The sequence below is a fragment of the Anguilla anguilla genome, chromosome 5 (genome assembly GCF_013347855.1).
Source record: "Anguilla anguilla isolate fAngAng1 chromosome 5, fAngAng1.pri, whole genome shotgun sequence".
NCBI classification, from domain to species: domain Eukaryota; kingdom Metazoa; phylum Chordata; class Actinopteri; order Anguilliformes; family Anguillidae; genus Anguilla; species Anguilla anguilla.
Window position 1 is genome coordinate 58,890,935 of NC_049205.1, and position 13,051 is coordinate 58,903,985.

The 13,051-nt window shown below is 51.9% G+C and overlaps 1 protein-coding gene across 1 annotated transcript in view; it reads left to right on the forward strand.

The window, feature by feature from the left end:
- Nucleotides 1-13,051, forward strand: part of LOC118228251 (neural-cadherin-like) — a 186,992-nt gene that overhangs the window by 172,450 nt on the left and 1,491 nt on the right. Inside the window, exons 29-32 of the mRNA XM_035419621.1 lie at nt 343-607; nt 1,796-1,976; nt 3,416-3,660; nt 12,603-12,757. Coding sequence (XP_035275512.1) covers nt 343-607; nt 1,796-1,976; nt 3,416-3,660; nt 12,603-12,757 — 846 coding nt within the window. The remainder of the gene's footprint in view (nt 1-342; nt 608-1,795; nt 1,977-3,415; nt 3,661-12,602; nt 12,758-13,051) is intronic.

Here is a 13,051-nt window from a genome sequence, read left to right on the forward strand (position 1 = left end):
ATTACCCTAGTTAACATGTATCTCTCTCTCTCGCTCTCCCTCTCTCTCTGTCTCTCTCTCTCACCACCCCTTCCTCTCTCGCTCTCTCTCTCTCACCAACCCTTCCTCTCTCTGTCTCTCTCGCTCTCTCTCTCTCTCACCAACCCTTCCTCTCTCTGTCTCTCTCGCTCTCTCTCTCTCTCACCAACCCTTCCTCTCTCTCTCCCTCTCTCTCTCTCCCTCCCTCTCCCTCTCCCTCTCTCTCTCTCTCCCTCCCTCCCTCCCTCTCTCTCTCTCCCTCTCTATCTCTCTCTCTCTCTCTCCCCTCCTCTCTCTCTCTCCCTCCCTCCCTCCCTCCCTCAGTTGTTACAGGGCCTCCTGGCAGTGTTCTATAACCTGGGCGACGGGGACTACAGCCTGACCCTGCCCTCCCACCGGCTCGACGACGGCGAATGGCACCAGGTGCACCTGGATCGCCAGGACAACGAGGTCACGCTGAGGGTGAACGGCGGGGGCGGGCGCCGTGAGGTCACGGCCGCGCCCGGGCGGGGCCGGGAGATCGTGATCGACCCCGCGGTGGTGATTCTGGGAAATTCGCTCCCCTCCAGCCACAACAAGAGCTTCCAAGGTACAAACCCATCCCCCCCCCCCCCCGCCCCCCAGCACCCTCCTTAAATCTGCCTCGAGCATTGCATCTTGGGAAAGGGAAAGAAAGCGAGAGAGAGAGACAGAGAGAGAGAGAAACAGAGGGTGTGGCAGAAAGAGCGAGAAGTAGAGAGAGCAGGTGAAAGAGAAAGAGAGAGTGAAACAGGGTGAGCATGAAAGAGCGAGAGAGGGAGAAATAGGGAGAGCAGGAGAGATAGGAAGCAAGGCAGAGAGAGAAAGAAAGAAAGAGAGAGGGAGAAATAGAGAAAGAGAGAAAGGGAGCGATAGAGAGAGGGGGAGAGATAGCGATAAAAAGACGGAGCGAGAGAGCGATAGTGTGTGAGAGAGTGTGTGTGAGTGGGTGAGAGTGTGTGTGAGAGAGTGTGTGTGAGTGTGTGAGAGAGTGTGTGTGAGTGTGTGTGAGTGGGTGTGTGTGAGAGAGTGTGTGTGAGTGTGTGAGAGAGTGTGTGTGAGAGAGTGTGTGTGAGTGTGTGAGAGAGTGTGTGTGAGAGAGTGTGTGTGAGAGAGTGTGTGTGAGTGGGTGCCTGAGGGATTATCAGGGAATTGACCGCTAAAACGGAATGCTCAGTTCTCAGTGCAGACCCCTCTTTAATGTCAAACCTCGCTATTGTGACGCGTTATGAATTATTGAAGGGAATGATTAATTAATAGGTCCCAGAAACGCGGCTGTTGTGGATGAGATGCATTGTGGCCCTGGGGAAGATTGGCTGTGCGTGCGGTGTGGAAAACAAATAAAGAGGGGATATAACTTTGAGTCCCTCCACTGTGAGTCCGCACACTGGCATGTCACAGGAGCATCCCTCCATCGTCTGAAAGAGAGAGAGAGAGAGAGAGAGAGACGAGCGAGGGGCGGAGGGAGAACTCTCCGCACACAAGACAAGGACGGCTGTACAGCCTTGCCTTAGGCTGGCACACACACACACACACACACACACACGGTGTGTGATTATTAAGTGCTGTGTGTACGTGCGTGCGTGCGTGCGTTTATTAAGTGTGTGTGTGAGCGTGTGAGTTTGTGTGTATGTGTGTGTGTGTGTGCGTGTGTGTGTGTGTATATGTGTGTGTGTGCACGTGCGTGAGTGCGTGCGTGCGCGCGTGTGTGTGCGCGCTGTTAGCCTGTCTGTGTTCACACCCGTCTCTCCCTCCTCAGGCTGCATGCAGGACCTGCGGCTGAACGGCCGCCACGTGCCGTTGGACAGCCAGGCCAGAGAGGGCGCCGCCCTGGTGAGCAGCCAGGGCGTGTCGGTGGGCTGCTCCTCCGACTCCTGCCGGAGGAACCGCTGCAGCCCCCCCTTCACCTGCGTGGACCTGTGGAGGGTGCACGAGTGCAGGTGAGCGCCCCCCCCCCCAGCCCGCCCCCCCCCCGCCCCCCCGCCTGTCTTTCCACCGCTTCGGCTCTCTCCGTGGGCGGCGGCTTCCTCTGCACGCGCTCACTGCGCACAAAAGCGCTCTCCTGGCGGGGGCCGGCTAAACGGCTCTAATCCGAGCGGCTAAAAGCGGCGCCCGTGACTCATCGCCTCCACCGCCCCCCCACCCCCCCGCCCCCCCCGCCCCCCGCCCCGGCCTGGGAAAGAGCAGCCCGCTGATCACCGCGCGAGTTCAGCCGCTCTCTGGCTCTGTCAGACTGGAGAGGTGAGACGCAGAAAGGTTTCGCGTACCCCCCTCCCTCCCCCTTCCACCCACGCCCCATCCACCCCCCCCCCCCCCCAATTTCACTGCAGTCGCCATGCCTACCGCATCAGAAGAAAACTGCTCGTTTAGCGTTGCTGAAAAACACGTTTTCTAAGATGTCCGCTTCATAGCCAAGACTTAAAAGCAGGATATTAGCGCTAAGTTAGTGGGACGCTAAGAGAGTACAACAGGGGAAACACCGCGTAGCACAATCACAATCCGCCCCCCTCCCCCCCCCCAGGCGGCTGTGGGGTGGGTTCCCTGTCCAGCTGTGTGTAGTGTGACCCCCCCCCACCTCTACCTGTAACCCTCCCTGCTTTCCCCTCTGAACCTAGCAGTGAAGAACCTAGCCTGCTCTTCTTTAAAGAAACAAAACAATGAGCCAGACATGCAGCCCCGTCAGTGGATCCTCTGCTCTGAACTTAAATTTTTCATCACATTACAGGCATTTAGCTGACAGTTTTATTTTATTTTTATCCCCTATGGTTTAAATCTTAGATGGTTTAATCTTTTCTCAGATACTGTACACCAGGGCCTGCCCTGTTCCTGGAGATATGCTGCCCTGCAGGTTCTCATTCCAATCTTGAATTGGCACATCCGATTGTACTAATTAGCAGCTCTGAGAGATCTGTAGCCGTTGAATGAGATGTGCTTTGTTAGGGTTGGAGTGAAAGCCTACAGCACGTTAGATCTCCAGGAACAAGTTTGGGTGGCCCTAGCGTACACATTAAAGCAAGCTAACAGGATCAGGGAGACCACCTGATACCCTCATATTTAAGCAGCTGGTGGTTCAGTGAGCCTCTGCTTTTGTCCCCGTCACCCCAGTGGGGTGCGAGTTCCAGTCAGGGGCGTCGTAGTGGGGGGAAAAGTGGGACTGACTGCCCAGGGCCCGAATGGGGGGAGGGCCCTCGAAAAGCCTGGAATGATGCGTGAGAGACATGGATCAAGAGCGGAAGGGGGCCCACAGAGTCTGCTTATGTACAGGGCCCAGAATATTATGCTACACCCCTGGTTCCAGTCCCTTTTTTTTCGGTTAGAGGAGCCCACCCCACTGACCCTGTGCCCCCCCCCCTCCCCCCCCCCCTCGTTTCTCACGCAGGTGCCCGGCGGGTCACGTGGTCCAGGAGAACGGCACGGGGCGGTTCTGCGCCCGCACCCCCTGCGCGGGGCACCCGTGCCACCGGGGCACCTGCGCCGCCCACTCGCCCGCCAACTTCACCTGCCACTGCCCCCCGGGCTACCGCGGGCGCCGCTGCGAGGTGGCCCTGGCCATCTACCGCGACGACGTGGGCCTCAGCTTCAGCTCGCTCTTCGCCATCTCCATCTGCTTCCTGGCCCTGCTGGGTAACTATGGCGACGGCGTTCCGCGCCGCTTTCGCACCGTGACTCCCCCTCCCTCCCTCCCTCCCTCCCTCCCTCTTTTTCTTTTTCTGTTTCTCTTTCTTTTTCTTTTATCGCCTCTGTTGTCCTTCTCCCCCCCCCCCCCCCCCCCCCCCCCACCTCTCTCTCTCTGTGCTTGCTGTGGTTATTATTCTACTGCTTGCTTTTTTCTCCTGTTATTGGCCTTATTCTCGTTTTAGTTCTCGTTGTTCTTTAGGAATCCCGGGGTTTAGTGGCCTTGTGGCACCTGCACTAACCCGGGTCTCACGCTGAAGGCTTTATAGTTGGCGCTCTCTTGTTTTTTTTGGAATGAGGTGGATTGTGGGTAAAGGTTCCGCGATGGCCTGGCTCTCCAATCGGGCGGTGCCGCACGTACATTGGGCGAACGGGAATAACCTTGAACCATGTGACCCCAAAACCTCGGACCGTGTGACCCGAGGAACACTGTTCCTTGTAAATGCTGCACCTGTTGGCTGTGCAGTTTGCAATGCATTATGGGAGCAGCCGTTTAAAGCAAGGCTGCCCAGCCCTGTTCCCGGAGGTCTACCGTCCAACCCTAACACAGCACGCCTCATTCAACAGCGAGACCTGCCCTCAGGCTGCTAATTTAGTTGAGTCGGATGCGCAAAATTAGGGTTGAAGTGAAAACCTATGAAAGGAGGGGACGGTAGGTCCCCAGCAACAGGGCTGGGGGCGGCCCTTGCTTTAAACAGCTCCCACGATGCATTGCAAACCGCACCCCTCCGTGTTTAAACGCGTCTTCCCCGAGCAGGGGGAAGGGTGGATCAGACGCGGAGCCGCGCTGAGATGAAGGGACCGGAAGGAAGCCTTTCTGACTTCAAAATGGCGCTCCCACCTCGACGGTCTGAACCGCGCCGAAAATATGAGCGCTCCTCCGTAAATAATTTCCCCCCCATCGTATATTTATTCATCGCTCTCTGATTACAGCCTTGTTTATTGACAGTGACCGGCGCTTTTAAAGTGCTAATTACCCAATTTGTAGGTGCGCAGTGTGCGAGTTCATCGACACCCACATAAACCGAGATCAATCTGCCGGAGCCACAGCTGGAATTTCAATTAGCGGTAGTGCCTTCCATCACGGGCGGACGAAATGAAAATGGTTGAAGGTCGTATTTTTCCTTTTGTCAGTCTTTTAAAAAAAATTTGTTATATTAATAAATTTATGTGGAAGCGCTGCGCTTGAGGTTTAGAGCTCTTAAAACTTTTGCCTCTTCTGTTGTTGTCTCTCTCAGCCATTTTCGTCTCTATGAATGTATTCGAGAGTCTTTTTGACTACCAGTGGTAATGACAGTACGTAACCATCAATAATTAGAAATAAATACATTAAAAAAATGTATTGAATGAATAGTATCGGTTTATGTCGAAAAATAGCAAAGAAATACAAGTTCAAGCTGATTATAGAATTGCCGGCACTGTTTCCATCGGTTTTTGTATGGGGTGAAAACAAGTGAAGTGGTGAAGCTTGTTTTCCCATCAGCCTTCAGAAGGAGCCTTGGCTTGTGAAGTCTCCTTATTGACCCGGGCTAATGGGTTTATCGCGCTCGCGTCTGCCTCCGGCCCAAAAGCATCGACGCCGCGGCGCGTTCCGTTTCCCGGGGGCTTGGTCAGGTTGCCCCCCCCCCCCACCCCCCCCCACCACCCGAAATGAAATGAGTGGTGAAAAAGTACATCTCCTGTGGAGTTCTTACAGCCCTGTTGCTGGTCCCTGCACCCCCTCATTCTCAGAATCACGGGTGGGAGGAATGACTAACGTCGCGACTTCCTGTCTGAGGACTCCGCGGAACTGTGGGGGACAGAGGGGCGGGGCGTTCCGGGGACGCAGCCGCCTCTACCTCCCGAATCCGACGGCGGTTCCCCTCCTCCCTCAGTCACCGTGTTCCTCAGGGCTGGTCTCATCATGCTGAGACCTCCCCAATCCGACAGCTGTTCCTCTTCTCCCACAGTCACCTTGTTCCTCAGAGCTGGTCTCATCATGCCGAGGCTCTCCGTGTGCATTCTCTGGATGCCCTGCGGCATTATGGGAGACAGCTCGGGTCTTTATGGGGGGGGGGGGGGTACTCAGGATGAACAAACTGCCAGCACTTCAGTGGGGCAGAGGCCATATTGAGTCATTTAACGGAAGCGTATCACAATCCGCCCCCCCCCCCCCCCCTTACCCAAAAAACACAGGAGAGGTGCTTTAAATTAATGCAGAGAGCTCTCTCTCTCTCTCTCTCTCTTTCCCTCCCTCTCTCTCTCTCTCTCTCTCTCTCCCTCCCTCCCTCTCTCTCTCTCTCTCTCTCTCTCTCTCTCCCTCCCTCTCTCTCTCCCTCTCTCTCTCTCTCTCTGTGTGCACAGTCCGGTCGAGGTGCGCAATATAATCGCTTCAAACAGAGGCTGGATAAACGGCCGTTGGGCGATAAAGTCAACATTCCCAAATTACCCTCACCGCAGAAGGGCCGCGTTTCCAATATGGCGTCCGTGGCGTTGGGAAGGGGCCCGAGCCCGTTTAATATAGCACTGACTGAGGGGGGGTCCTCTATGAGGTGCGGATTGAATACAGTTGATTTAGCCAACATAGGTCGTCCTCCAGAGATAGCTGTGTTTGGGGGTGGGGGGGGGGGGGGGGGGGTAATTGAGTTATTATGACCTGAAATTGGGTTTGAGGGGGGGTGGGGGGGCTCATGGGCAGCCATTATCATAGCTGGCTTCCCCCCCCCGCCTCTGAAGGACAAGTTACGTAAGACAGGGAAAGGGGGGGGGGGGGCGATTTCGGTCCAGAACGCCGATGGCAAACACCAGAGAAATGAAACGTGGCGCTAGGTGCTGCACAGAGAGAGAGAGAGAGAGAGGGAGGGAGAGAGAGAGAGGCTCTGGCACTCACACTGTGTTATGGTATTATGGGGCTGACTCTTCAGGCTTTCATTAAGCTGGGGGGGGGGCGTGGGGCGTGGGGGCGGCCTCCAACCCCCCCAGCCCCCCAGATATTTGATTGGTGTTGATTGGACGATTCCGGGTTCCTCTAACAAGCCGCTGGCCGTGCGCGCTAGCAGTCGAACCCGCGCTTGTTTAGCCCCGCCCTGGTCATTTCACACCCCACCCCTCCTCCACAGGCCCCGTCTGAGAGCCCTGTCAATAAACATTAATATTTTATCGCACAATCCTTAATTCCCAGCCTGTGAGAATTAAAGTGTAATATAACACCTTGTTTGCCAGTAATCAGCAGACATGCGTGTCTGCGATTGTTATTAATGCGCGATAATGAAAGCATGAGCTGTAATCTCTTTCAGTCATTTTTTCTTCTTCGTCTCCATTTTCTTCCTTATTGTAATTCTGCAGTTGATCTGTTTTTTTTTTCTGTTTTTTTGTGGGTGTTGAATTCAGATTTGTTTATATATTGTATGGATGTTATGTGTATACTGCAACACACACACACACACATAGTTGGGGATAACTGCCTAACTATATAGCATGCTAGCATGACATACTAAAACTCGCTATGAAACTAACTGCAACTAGCTGTCCAGTTGCTTGGCTACCATTGGCTCGCTAGACTTCCTTGCTGTGAGTGTTCTCAGTCTGCTCTCTGCACACAAGGTTGGCTGACTGAGCTACCTTTTCAGTGATTACCATATACACAAGGGCTAGTTGTCATTGCGGATGGGGGGGTTCGGGGGAGTGGGGTGGTAGTTGTGGGGTGGGAGGAGGGAGGTAGTGTTTCATTAAAAACAAAACACCTGGTCAATACTTCTGTCCTCTCTGGGGTCATGTGCAGTGAGAGGGCACCTAAAAGCACCCCTCCCCATGAGCAGGCCTGGTGCAGTGTGTTGTGGGAACTGGTGGTGTTTCAGGAAGAGAACGGTAGCGTTGCAGCTGTATTTGTCATTGCTTAACTTCACAGCTGAAGTTCTCAGGGATTAGGCAGCTTTGTCTATTGGTCCTGATGATTTAATTCTGCGCAGAGATTAGGGGGTGTAGAATGGTGAGGATACGGACTCAGTCTCTGTTTGTTTTTTTTGTATTATTGCTTGGCGTGCCCTACTTTTTGTAATCCGCGGTGTTTTAGCAGTCAAATAAAATTGACTCCCTCTCATGCCATCAGTCAGAAGCCTTGATCAGGCAGAGGGCTGCTCAGTCCTGGACCCCGAGCCTGTGCTTTTGTTGCTGAGGGTTATAGATCGGCTGCTTCACACGGGCAGAATGGCAATAAGCTTGGATTGATGCCTCTGGAAGAACGAGCTCATTGGCTGCTATAATTTGCTTCCACGCGGGTGATGTTTCGGAGATGCGGGGGTGGGGGCTTGGTGAGGGTGGGCGGGGGGGGGGCTATTGAGCAAAGACAGAGAATACTAGGGTTAACCCTAACCCTAACCCTAGTGTTCTCTGTCTTTGCCCAATAGCCCGTGTCCTCAGCGCTTGGGTCACTGTGGGCGGGACAGTTCCCAGCGTGACGTCATCGCTTCCACACTCCTCCTCGTTGAGAGTCGACTTTTTTTCAAATGCATCTTCATAATCAGTGAGTCAGTGTTCCAGAACTCCGTTGCTCCGTGAGTCACCAGCAAGTGAGTGTTACATCAGCATCAGAGTGTTCAAGTGAAGAGCATTCCGATCACATAATTGTGACCTCACACCTTTATAAGGGTTAAATCCTGTTTGCTCCACTCTTGGCTCTCCGTAAGTCCTCAGAGCCTTTAATAGACTCCAGCGTTAATCCTCCTCCTCGATCCAGGGCGTAGATCTTGAAAGACACCGGAATGTCAGTGTCGGTATAGATTTATATGGTGACATCACTGTCCGTATGAATTAATGCAGAGATCGGGTCTTTGATGCCGATTTAATTGGACACTGCTGTCTCAATAATGGTTTGAAGGGGGCTACTATTTTGACGTATTTTCCATGGGGACCTCAGTCTCTGTACAGGTTTAATTGGTGGCGTAATTCTCAATACTGGTTTAAGTGATAACAGTTTAACTCTTGACACAGGTTTAAGTGTTGACTTCAATCGCAGTACTGGTGTTCGTGGAGACTTAACTCTTTCACAGTACAAAAAACGCACAGTGATCCAGTGAAAACTGTGAATGTGGCAGAGAAAAATGATTTGAATTCATGATTCACGTACGCAGTGAAATCACGATAGCTGAGTTTATTTTTAATGTTATTTACTCTGGTAGATTCCCTGTTGCACTGAGAGCCTTTAACTAGATTCTGTAGTAATGGTTACCTGTGAACTGGCCTGAAATGTGTCTGTGTTCTGTTTGTTTGATTTATTTATTTTACCTCCTCTCATGGCGTTAGTCCAGAAAAAGAAGCGTCTTCTGATCTGCCAGTGAGCCGGGATGCTGTGCTGCAGCGCTGTAATCAGTAGCTTTGGAGGTGCGGCGTGTCTCCCCCAGTGTCTCCCCCAGCAAATGTCATTACGTGAACGTGATTGACGTGAACCCCCTTGCGCCCCCCCCCTCCAAATGCCCTCCACCCTTCAACCCCCCCCCCCCCCCACTAAAACTCAGACCAAACCTCTTCAGAGCTGCAGTAACTGGACAAATTATGCCCCTAATGGCTGGATGCAGTATGACAATTTATTACAGTGTGATTTCTCAATAACCTGGCTTTTTTATGCCCAAATAAAAAGTATTTCTGCTCACATTCTGACAGGCAATCGGCACTAATAATTGTCTTTGGATACCAGTTGAATTTTCAACCCCTTTTTTTTTTTTTTTTTAGTATTTTCTTCCATTACCCAGAATTTTTCCCCTCCATTTTTTCCTCATTTGTCCTGTGTAAACTGCTGCCTGTTGCCTATGGCCGAAATCTCTCAGCACCCTCCTCCTGCGCTTGTCTCCCCCCCCCCCCCCCCCCCCCCCCCCCCCCCCCCACGGAGATGAGATGTGGGTGTTAAGCGCGCTGCAGAGTCTGAGCCCGTGGTGAGCAGGATGGCCTGTGCCGGGGGAATTCTGAGAGGTGTGCAGGAGGCCTGAGTAATGTTCAGACTGGCATTTCAACCGTAATGAAATTCCGACGGACGTAGTAGCGAAGGCTGCACGCAGATGTTGTACTTTGCCGGACAACAGTGTCTGAGAAATATTAAATAATCTATGTACTGTATAATGCCAATGTTCTTTATTTCTTTTATTTAATTTTATTTTTTAAATTTTTTTATTTATTTTTATTTTATTTATTTTTTTGTTCTTTATGATACTGATGCTGATGATTATAAATATCGCAGCTAATAGCCTGTCATTGTTGACGTAGTTTTTACTGATGTCAGTAAAGAGGCTATTAATCTATAATAACTAATAATACTAGTAAGTATTGTAGCAAATTCTATTGTGTGATTCTTTTTAAAAAATCTATATACTGTTAGCATGCTGGTTGGATCGACACTAATATTACTTTTTTTTTTGGTCCTAAAGCCTACCTAAGTCTGTTTTGCTCAGTGGTGATAATTGATTAAAACCACAGTCTTGTGGTTTGGGTACAATAATATAAACTCAGAAAAAGAGATTAAATGCTGAAATATTCAATAATGATATTAAACGTGTAAAATCATGTGCTGACACAGTGGCAATGTGTACTTTCTGAGAGCAAAGAAAAAAATATATGTAGCATATTTATACATGATTTATATATTCATACAAGGAGATCTGGCATATAAGAATTAGGTAACTTAAAACAGTATATTCACAATTAATGTTAAAGATAAAACAGCTTAGCATAATTAATATAATTTAATATTTAATTATTCAACTCCAACAGCTGCCATTTTATAGCACAAGTGAAATGGTTCAGTATTATAGAACCAGCAATAAACTAGATTGGATCACACAAACGTTTCTTTGTTTTTTTTTTTTAGGTCACTTAATAGGTAAATATGTGAACATACGTTTTGCAGTCCACAGCTTTCTGTTAGATTGTATTTTTCGGAACCTTCGGCTTCTGGATGAGCTCCCTAGCTAACTATGAGCTAACATTAAGTAGCTAGCTTTTAGCCAACATTAGCTGACGATCGCTAGCTGTCTATAATAAGTGAGCCGTACTGCCATTTAGATACAAAACATTACAATTTACTCAGATTGATGTTAAATTCAAATACATAGTTTGACTCATTACGTACTTTAACTTCACATCTCGTGGTGAATCATCCACAGCGCTTAGCATACCACTGGTTAATTAGCGCCTAAATTTGTACCGTTTTGGAAATCAAAGGAGAGGAGGGAATTGCATGTGCGCAGTACTTACTCTGAGATGAGGAGGAAGATCATGGAGGTACGAGAACTGATTTAGTGGAATCTTAAAAGTCTTTCAGCCCCCAAGTGTCTTCATTATGTAACCAATATTTATGGCAAATTACAGGTAATTTTGGGAAATCCAGCCCCACCCCTACCCCCCCCCCCCACACACACACACACACACAAACTTTTTTTTTCTTGCGTCTCCTTTAAATTTTTGGTCTGCGCGGTGCCTCTAGTTAAACACTACAGCAGCACACACACGCTCACGCACACGCTCACACACAGCAGCACACACACGCTCACGCACACGCTCACACACGCTCACACACGCGCTCACACTCGAGCGGTTGTTTAAATTTCGCAGCTGTGTAAATTTACAGCATTTTAAAAATGTGAGTTAACCAGATCCGCTGATAAAAATGCGTCGTAGTAAAAGGGCACGGATGTGTGCGGGTTCGAGGAAAAGCGCGTGATGGATCTCGCAGACTGCAGGCCCGCCCGTGGCCGAGTGTGAACCCGCGCGGGTGTGAAATGCATTGTGGGTCTTCCCTTCATCTGCAGAGCCGGCCGCCGAGGTCGCTCGGTCAATAAGAAGCGTGCACTACCTCGCCGTGGAAACGGCGGAACGCGGCGGCGGGTGGGGGGGGGGGTAGGGGGGGGCGTTTGTCTGGAATCTAAGCGGGGCATTTTGTGCTCCTCGCACGCCGGGCCGAGAGGGTCACCGCGGCCCGAAAACGTTTCTGAGAGGCCAAACGGGAGCCTTTTGCGCCTCCTCCTCTCCCGTCGTTTGCCTCCGTTAACACAGGCCGAGCTGCAGCGCCTCCGCCCCAGCCATCGGCAGAGCGGGGGGAGGGGGGGTGGGGGGGGGGTAACCTGCTGGAAGTGCCCGCGGTGGATGAGCGCTTACGGCTGGGTGGCGGGTGGCTGAGGGGGGGTGGGCCGGGGGGGTGGGGGGCAGAGCGGATATTGATTTTCTGCGCGTTTCTGACGGGGTGCGCTCCAGCCGCCCGCTGTGGAAGGGCTGACAGAGATTGATGCGATAATTTGAGTCTCAGGCTGACCTGGTGATTACGGGTTCGGGTTGGGGGGGGTTTGGGGGGGGGGGCAAAGGGGCCTCCCTACGGGCGACACTGTGTTCCCACCAACCGCCGCGCTTCTCTCCTACACATTTTTCACGCCAGGTGAACGCTCTCCCAGGCCCAGTAATTAGACTGACAGCGCCCCCTCTCTCCACCCTCCCCCCACACACACACACACACTCTCTCTGGGAGAATTTAGAGCGGGAGAGATTGAGAAGGCGAGCGAGGGCGAGAGAGAGGTTAGAGCAGGTAATTTTAGAGAAGAATATCCTCTAAATGCCACCGAGGTTTCGGGGTGCAGGGTTCCTGGGATGTTCCAGCGCACAATGCAGACATGATTGAGTGGACGTCCCCCCCCCCTCGCCTCGCCCCCCCCACCCCCTGAACTCGCCGCGGGGCACTTTAATGGAAGGCAGCGATGCTGTGGGAACATGGCCTTTAAGCTGGGGGGAGGACTTGGGGGCTGCCGTGGGAGCCTGCTGTCTGTGCACAGGGCGTTTAACTCCTCCTCTTCCTCCTCTTCCTCTTCACCCACCTGTCCCGTCCTCTTTAAACCATCCCCCCCCCCCCCCCCCCTGCTCTTTTTGGCGCCCCCTAGTGCTGCTCCTGGGCATCTTCCTGTGGACGCGCTGGCGGAGCTACAAGGGCCTGAAGGAGGGCGTGTACCACGTTTCGGCGCACCACGACGGCTGGGAGGACATCCGGGAGAACGTGCTGAACTACGACGAGGAGGGCGGGGGGGAGGAGGACCAGGTGAGACCCCGCCCGTATGCACGCTCCTAGACAGGGAACTCGGGTAGCAACGGGGCTACTGCTGGCTTACATTAGTACTCTCAATCGTCTGGAAATACCGTTGTTAGCCAGGCCTGGTAGTTCTGCTTATACAACTCATATGAATAGACTTAGGTTCTTTTACATTGAATATCCCGCTGTGTGCTAAATGAATGCTATGTAGTGTTTTGTAGCCATGATTACATTGTTGGAGCCTTTATTTAAGCGCTTCATATCACCACCTAGTGGTGGGTTAGAGGAACTGCCGCGAGTCGC